We start from the raw sequence: 9,433 nt of genomic DNA on the forward strand, positions 1-9,433 counted from the left end.
GCAGGGATGACTAACTCAAGGAGAAAGCTAGAATGTGGACTTACAGATTATCTTAACCAAAGAACAATATATTTTTAAGTGAGCAACAAGTCAGAGAACAGAGTACTAGGCTTCCAAGAGTTGGGAACTGTGGGACAATAAATACATTAGAAAATAATGGAAGATAATAGCTAGTCAGTAAAGGCTCTTTTGCAGAGTCCTCAGGTGCTGTCTTGGGGCTGATAAGTGTCTAGTGTTTTAAATGATTACTTCCTGCACAAATTTATGTTTTACTTCCAGGAAAATAGAGGGAGGAAGAGGACTTTTCTTGAATCTGCTTCTTCTCAACTGCCTTCAGCTCAAAATAATCCTTGTGCCAAAGGGGAAGATTTTGGGGTGGCATGATTCTGCTACTCTTTTGTAGGTTTTACTATACTGTTTTCTTGCTTTACAATGACTCTTTATGTTCTAACATGAAAAAGTGAAGCAAGACATTGTCAGAAAGGACTTAGGAATGTTCACATGAGGCTTACTTATAACAGTAAAATATTGATTTACAAATTAAGAACTGAGAAACAACCAAAAGAGTCAGTATAGGAATCCGTGATCAACATGGTGCTTTAAAAGCTATATGCCTATCAGAACAACAGGCAGTGTGTCACATTCTTTGTGGAAAGTGTACATAAAATAATTCTAAGTGAAAAAGATGAAGACAACATAATGAAAGCACATAAAAAACTGAATGCAAATGAATGTGAATCAAAGATGGGAGCACATTTTCCATTGTGTAATATGTTCATTCAGGTTTTTTTTCCTCCTAGTTGCTCAAATTCATAATAAAATAGGAGGAAGTTCCTCTTTGGGCAATAGAGCTAATCCCACTTCTTTCTGAGCAATGTCTTCAAGCTATATCATTTCATTATTTTCTTGCAATTAACTCTTAGGACATCAAAACTTTTAGTGTAAGTGAAGCAATAAACAATCCCTGCTTTCCTCATGTCTCCAAGGGTGGAGCTCCCAAAATGGTCAGAAAAGAAGGAAGTGAAAAGATGTTAAATACCAAGTCCAGCTCACCTGGTCAACTTGGACATTTGGCTTCTGTCAACATGAAGCTCTCCTTATTCTGGGGCTTCTCGTCCTTTCTGTTGCTGTCCAGGGCAAGAAATTTGAGAAGTGTGAGCTTGCCAGAACTCTGAAGAAATTTGGATTGGCTGGCTACAAGGGAGTCAGCCTGGCAAACTGTAAGTTAACTCTTCTTCATCCTTCCAAATAGCCAGCTGTAGAACAGATACGAATTGAGGAAGAAGAAGAAGAAAGGGACTTTGAGTGAATGGCTTTTTTTTTTTTTTTCTTTTCTTGAAGGGTTTGTACATTTACAATGGCTCAAAACATCAGCTCAGAATCAGATGTACCAAGGGAAGGAATGAGGCATGGGAGGGTCAAATTCTACACCATTCTAAGCATGCCAGGTCTTGCTGTACTCCTCTAGTGCCGCTAAACTTGCCAGCTGGCACCTGTAGGGTGACTACAAGATATACTTCAGCCCTCAGCCATTTCCAGCTTGGAATCTGGGTTCTGCAAGCAAGCGTAAGGCAGTATTTTTGTCATTTTTAATCCCCCTACCATGATGCCCGGTTTTTAACAGCCACGTTTTATAAAAAATTACATTGAACTCTTAGAACAGGGACTATAGGAACCTATTTCTCCTCAGTCAATATCTACATAAGGATCCCTGAAATGTAGCATGAGATAACATTCTATTATTCTGACTCTAGTTCATTAATTATTTTTCATTTTCTTCCACAGAATTCAAGATGTGCCCTAAGGAAAAGTTCCCTTGTATTTAAGTCCATACTTGTCAATGTCAACATTGTATTTTTCAGAGTGAATTCAGACAGTTCTGCTCCATAACTATTTTTTAATAAATGAGCAAATGGCTAGACGGATGGATGGATGACATAGTCTTTCCTGTCCTATGATTCTTATTGTCTGGATTGTAATTTGGTATCCAAATTCACCTTTAGGTATCATAAGAAATTTTCTTTCTCCTAGTAAATCCTTATTTTTCCTAGTACAAAGATTTTTTCATTAGCATATGCATCGCTGCTAGTGACCAAACCCGTTTAACCACTCTGTTGATTTTTCTATTCTAGGCTCAATCTTACCAGGGGCATGGGAGCAATGGAAGACACAGCTAGTTTAATATTTTTTACAACGTGTTATCTTGTTTCATTAGTATTAGCAAATGATTTGCTAACAAAAGAATTCTCCTAAGGGCCCCTAACACCAAATGTTAAAATATTTACAAGTAAAATATATCTTTATGCTCCTAAAATAAGTCATTAGTAAAATAGAATTGTGCTATGAAATATAAGTCATATGATGTTGCTGTTTATTACTAATAATACTTTTTTTCTTCAGGGATGTGTTTGGCCTATGGAGAAAGCCGTTATAACACACAAGCTATAAACTATAATCCTGGAAGCAAAAGCACTGATTATGGGATATTTCAAATCAACAGCAAATGGTGGTGTAATGATGGCAAAACCCCCAAAGCAGTTAATGGCTGTGGTGTATCCTGCAGTGGTAAGATAAGATAATGTTGAGTGATGGCACAGGGCCCATTTGGTGGTACCTATAAGAAAAGAGATTTAGTACAAATGAAAAGGTCTTGAAGAGTTCAGGAGGGACCCAGAAAAACTCCATCTTAACTTCTAGAAACTGCTTTATCGTCTACCTCATAATTTCTTAAGTAAGAAATTAAAAAGCTGGTATCATAGAAGGTTGCTGTTTGCTGACATACAAGAGTTGGAATGATCTATCACTGTATTATAACTGGACATGTTGATGCTTTGTAAAGAACAATGCCATTCCTACTAATTTACCTGGTTTGGGAGAGGTTTAGGGATAATTTGGCTGTGTGGTCTTTTTTCAACTTTGTCATATTTACTTCTTTTATGTATTATATAGTAGGGTTTTTTTTGTTGAGTGATTTTAAAGTGAATTAGAAACATTATCACATTGCATTCCTTAATTCTTTAGTTTGCATATCTAAAACATACACTTCCTATTTAATCACTGTCATTCTAACAAGTTAATATATGGATTTGTTTTTAAGTGGGGTGAAACAAATGTTCTATTGAGTTCCTTTTAAAACTGAGATAACATATGCAATAGTTAGGGCTTCCCAGGTGGGGCTAGTAGTAAAGGACCCTCCTGACAATGCAGGAGACATGAGATAGAGGTTCAATCCCCAGATTGGGAAGATCCTCTGAAGGAGGGTATGGCAACCCACTCCAGTACTCTTGCCTAGAAAATCAACATGAACAGAGGAGCCTGGGGGGCTACAGTCCATGGGGTTGCAAAGAGTCACACATGCACGTGTGCACATGCAATATTTATTGCATAAAATATTGGAGAAGTATTGCAAATTTGATATTGTTTCATTTTTAATATTAAAATTCCTAATAAAGAAGATTAGTTTCTAGACATATCTTTTATATAGAGTTAGTTTAGTTTAAAAAATTATTTGTATTATACAATAATCTGTGATCATTGAATAAAAGTTCTACTACCCAGAGGCTTATGACCACAGTAACTTGTGGTATCCACATCTTCTTTCAGAATACACATCACTCACGTACATGAATGTAAAAAGCTATATAATCTACATCTGTACCCACATACAAACATGTAAGCAATATGCTTCAACAAAAATGAAATTGTACTATATTTACTACTTTACAATTTGCTCACTATTACACAATATCATTTTTCTCAACAAATATCAATCTTATTAATTTGTATTAACCCAACTCTGTATTAATACATACATCTTGGGTACCTCACTTATTACTTTTCTTTTTTTGGAATAAATTTTCCAACTGCTGAGCAAAAAACTGCTAGACTGGTTTCTGCTTGTTTGTTTTTGTTTTGTTTTCACAGTGTCCAGTGAAAAGAGAACCTTCTAGCATATTAGTTAACAGTTCCAGAGCTTCCAATGACTTTGGCAAATGAAAAACAGAATGCTTTATTTCATGCCAAATGGGATAGAATGGAGAGAGAGAGTTTTCTCCCAATATTCACAGATACAGGGACTCTTAAAAAGATAATTTTAGTTGTTCTTTCCTCAGCCTAAGAGAATAAAGCTGGCTGAACCTAAAATTCACATGAATTTCTGTGAACGTTGTCCTCATTTCTCACCACCTCTTTTTCAGCTTTGCTGAAAGATGACATCACTCAAGCTGTAGCATGTGCAAAGAAGATTGTCAGTCAGCAAGGCATTACAGCATGGTATGTTCTTTTTTTGTTTCTGTTTTCCATACAGTGTTGTTAAGATGTAATTGACACACAGCACTTCATAAATTTAAGGTGTACAGCATAATGACTCACATACATCATGAAATGATTATCACAGTAATTTTAGTGAACATCCATGATCTCAATGGATACAAAATTAAAGAAACACAATGCAATATTGTTAAGCAATTATCCTTCATTTAAAAATAAATTAAAAAAAAAACAAAATTAAAGAAACAGAAGAAAAAAATTTGTGATGAAAAATCTTGAGATTTATTCTCTAATCTCTTTTCATATGTAAGACACAGCAGTGTTAATTATATTCCTCATGTTGTACATCACATCTCCATTGTTTACTTATCTTATAATTGGAGGTTTGTAGTACTTTTCAATGCTTTCATCCAATTCCCCACCCCTCACCCCACCCACAATACCCACAATTGTAACCACAAATCTGATTTCTTTTTCTGAGTTTGTTTGTGTTTCAAGTATAATGAACCTTCAACACTATGTAAGTTCCCTTCACAGAGCAAGATATGGGTTAAGCATTAAAGGAGAGATCTGGGGTCTTCCCTAGTGGTTAGGATTCTATGCTTTCAATGCAGGAGGAGGGGATCTGGTACCTGGCTGGGGAACTAAGATCCCACAGGCCATGTGGTGTGGCCAAAAACAGGTGTGTGTGGGAGGGTAGGGAGCAGTTTTATCTTACTGTTATGAGAAAAGTGTGGGAATATTCTCTAAGACCAAGGGAATTGAAAATTGAAAATCTAAAACATTAAGATTTATGCTAAACAGTGTATTACATAGAAACAATCTACTCTAACCTCAATTTATTTGAAAGAATTCCAGAGTTTTTAAGTTTTTCCACACTCTACCAATTCCTTGTCATCTCTTGAAATTAATTTTGAAAGTAAATAAATATGGAATACACTTTGCAGTTGTGTTGTGGACTACACAAGACTCAACATTTGTGTTCAGCATTCTGTGCTCTAGTGAAGCCTTGGGGAGATGTGAAGGCCTTGGTATACATGTCTCCAGTTAATAAATAAGCAACACTTGGATCTGTCTGTATCTTGTATTTCATGTACTGATTAACTATTTTGTTCTCACAAAGGATTTGAAGTATGTATAACACAATGAAGATATGTTTCAATCTTATCATCATTTGTTTCATCTTTCTTCATAGGGTGGCATGGAAAAACAACTGTCAAAACCGAGATCTCACGAGTTATGTTAAGGGTTGCGGAGTGTAACCGTGGAGTTTTCATCTTCAGCTCATTTTGTCTGTTTTTCATATTAAAGAAATAACAGTTGAGTAAAAGGTTATACTAGCACTCTTTCAAACAAATAATGTTTTTACAGAAGCAGGAGCACGTGGTCTTTCTTCTAAGAGGCTTGATGTTTACCTCACGTGTTTATTTGATATTAGGCCTATAAGATTTTTCAGCTTGCTAACAGAACGAATGCTGGTGAATATTTGTCTAAAATCTTCATTATCAAATGTATCTCTAGTACATTTAGTTCTTCAAAGGGATAACCCAGACTTAATCTTGAATGATATAACTACTCCCTAATATTCAAGAAAATATAACAAAAGAATATCTCTAGGTAAATGGATCTTAGGCGAAGTCCCACCTGTGTAGGCATGTGAACTCTCATCTATTCAGTCAAAAAGAGCAGAACGTCAAATGGCTAAAAATGGGAACAGCCCCAATCAAGAATTTTGTTTTCATAAGTGTGACCTTTGGTTTAAATGTTTTAGTAGAAACGTTGCATTTACACAGCTTTTTAAAAATAAACTCACAATTGATACATCCACCTATTTTAGCCTTTATAAAGAACTCATTTATGCATCCTGCTGATCCGGAGGAATATAAAGAAGGATTAGATGAGCTGTTGATTGTCCTTAGTTTTATTAGCTTAAATTCATGCATTATGACTAAATTCAGAGGCAGATGAGTTTGCAAGCATTGAATTAATTGCTATTAAACTGATGTGAAATTATGCATGTTGTAAAAGAAAAACATTTTCATTAAATGCTTTGCAGTTCATACCTTGTCTTCCTTTGTTTAGAGCCATTTAATGCCTCTGAAGAAATACGTATGTATTGGGAAATAATGATCTGACACTTAGTATTTACTACATCCTCACCTGTACTGAAACAGGTGGGTACTGCTAGAGAAATCCATAAGCATGCTGATATCTTACTTACTGTTTTAAATTTTTAATCTTTTTTGGCTGTGCCACACAGCTTCTGGGACCTCAGTTCCCCAAGAGGGCTTGACTTCTTACTCTAAACAGTGAAAGCACAGAGGCCTAACCATGGAACACCAAGGATTTCCCCTCACTTAAAATTCACAAAGACAAATTTCAAATGGGCCCTCAAGTCTACCTGGTCATCACAGTCACTTCTCTGAAATGCTTCTGTGCTGGTGTCCTCACTCTCCAAAATGACTGTCCCTGTTTACTTCTCTTTTTTCAAAGTCCCAGCACACACACCAACCACTGGCCTTCCATAATCTGCTCTCAGCAGATGACCTTCGAGTCTGTCTTATAGTTAAGTCATCTGTCAGATGATATTACACTGACAGAACAGAAGCAGCCTCATACAGAATCCTCCCCTCCTGGCCAGCATAACAGAGCTAACATCTTTCCCTGGGCCCATCCTCCCTTCCTTCCCCTTCATCACTGGGATGAAGGGCCTCTGCTCCTCAAATGACAGTCTCCAAATACAGTCTTCATCACAGCCCTCTCTCTACCCCAGTTTAGGCTGAGGGTTTCCTGCATCCTGAATTTCTCCCCCTTTGCTGGATCATCCCCATCACTGAATGAGCTGCCCTGGTAACGTTTCATCTTACAAAGAACTCTCCGTAGGCTCTATATAACCCTCTAACTGCTTCGGCCAGTGCAGCAGGTAGGGATCAAAAGTGGCAGATGCACAGTTTGGGAACAATAAACTAGAGTCAGAATTAAAGTTTTAAAGATGGGACCAGGGGACTCAAGACCTCTTAGATCAAGAGCCCTGTTCTTCGGAGCATCACTTTTATTTAGTGTCTTGGCAACAGAAAGCATCTGTGGTGCGGCGATGAAGTCAGCCTCCTGTGTCCCCAGTCATGTCTCCCATTTTATTGATGACTTTAAACTATCTTTGTTATTTTCTTATACAAGGGGTATCGTCTAGCTGGAGGGCATAGACCTGCATATGGAAAATATCCTGGGAAAACATCTTGGTGTGTGCACAAGCAGTGATCTGAACTTGCGCTGACCTGGTGTTCCAAGGGCCACATCATGTTTTTCCTTAGATTAGCAGGGCATGATGACCCCAACTAATCAACCTGATGTACTTTTGTTTGGGTTATGCTGTATTGTTATATTTTGCTTTCATTCTTTTCCCATGGTGATTTTCTCATGGCTTAGCCAGAGCAACGGGCGGCTGACTATTAACCCCTGCAACCAACTACAACATTTTCGACTCCCTTTTATAAAAACACTTCTGGGGTGAGATATCTATATTCGCTCACTCCACGTCCTCACCTCCCTTTCTCTTTTCATCTCTTCTTTATTTGACTGCTGTCCTCACTCAGCTGAAAACGCCTCCAACATGACTCCTCCCAGGATGCCTTGGGGCCAGTTCTAGTGACCACCTGGTTTCTGTTCATCCTACATGATCTCTCAGCAGCATTTGACAGAGTGGGCCACTTGCTACTTCTGAAAACTTTTTCTTCCTCAGCTTCTCCTGCTTTATATTCTGCCTCACTGACGGTTTCTTCTCAGCCCTTCTTGGCTGGCTGTTTCTCTGCTGATCGACTTTTAAATGTTGGAGCGTCCCAGGGCTGAAGCCTATAACCATAAGATAGACATGTTTTATCTATTCATATATTTGTCTCTTTCGAAAGAGAGTGTTTTCTACTTTTTGAAGTGCTTCCCTGATAGCTCAGTTAGTAAAGAATCTGCCTACAAGGCAGGAGACCCCAGTTGGATTCCTGGGTTGGGAAGATCTGCTGGAGAAGGGATAGGCTACCCACTCCAGTATTCTTAGGTTTCCCTTGTGGCTCAGCTGGTAAAGAATCTGCGTGCAATGTGGGAGACCTAGGTTTGATCCCTGGGTTGGGAAGATCCTTTGGAGAAGGGAAAGGCTACCCACTCCAGTATTTTGGCCTGAATAATTTCAAGGACTGTATAGTCCATGGAGTCACAAAGAATTGGAAATGACTGAGCAACTTTCACTTTTCTTTTTGAAGTCTGAAATAATCTCAGTTTCCCACCAAATTTTCAAGTATAGTGCAGCCTTCTATGTTTTCTGAACAGTTTGAGAATACACTGCCAACATGGTGCCCAGTGGCTCTGAATTCTTCAGTGTGTAACTCCTCAAAACATCATCCAAACCAGGAGGTGAACACTAACAAATTAGGACCACCTAATCATTTGATCCTATGCAATTTCATCAAGTGTCCCATAAATCCTTCTTAGTGAAAAAGTCTAATTCAGAATCAAGTGTTATAATTTGGCTGTCGTGTTTTTCAGTTTCCTTCAATCTAGTTCACTTCACCTTTTCCTTGACTTTTATGACTTTAACCCTTTTGAAGACCTCAACCAGTCATTGTGTAAAATGGCCTAAGGTTTTTCTGTTATTCTCTGGAGTAGATTAGGTTATGCACCTTTGGCAGGGATACCACAGATGTGATACTGTATTCTTCCCGATGCATCCTTTCAAGTGACATGCAGTTCTGAAATGTTCTACTACTGATGACATTCTCATTGATCATTTGATTAAGGTGATGTCTGCAAATCACCTCCACTGTGAAGTATTTGGGAGAGGGGGAGGTACTTTGAGAAATTTCAGTTTTTATATTTACTTATTATATCAGCACGGGCTTCCCCAGTGACTCAGCGATAAAGAATTTGCCTGCCAATGCAGGAGACGCAAGAGACATGAGTTTGATCCCTGGGTCAGGAAGATCCCTTGGAGAAGGGACTGGCTATATGCTCCAGTATTCTTGCTTGGATAATTCCAAGGACAGAGGAGCCTTGTGGCCTGCAGTCCATAGGGTTGCAGAGAGCAGGCATGCACACATTATATCAGTATGGACCCCTGGTTTCCTACTTTACTCCAATTACAATGAATCATAATTCATTGCTATCATTTATTTTGATG

General features: G+C 38.0%; 1 protein-coding gene across 1 annotated transcript; it reads left to right on the forward strand.

The window, feature by feature from the left end:
* Window positions 1–1,001: 1,001 nt before the first annotated feature.
* On the forward strand, window positions 1,002–5,531 carry LOC128047947 (lysozyme C, tracheal isozyme-like). Its single transcript, XM_052640380.1, is given in 5 exon segments — window positions 1,002–1,089; window positions 1,092–1,220; window positions 2,401–2,565; window positions 4,197–4,272; window positions 5,465–5,531. Coding segments are annotated over 5 exon segments (525 nt in total).
* The last annotated feature ends 3,902 nt before the right edge of the window (window positions 5,532–9,433 follow it).

This window comes from Budorcas taxicolor, chromosome 5 (genome assembly GCF_023091745.1).
Source record: "Budorcas taxicolor isolate Tak-1 chromosome 5, Takin1.1, whole genome shotgun sequence".
In the NCBI taxonomy this organism is placed as follows: Eukaryota; Metazoa; Chordata; class Mammalia; order Artiodactyla; family Bovidae; genus Budorcas; species Budorcas taxicolor.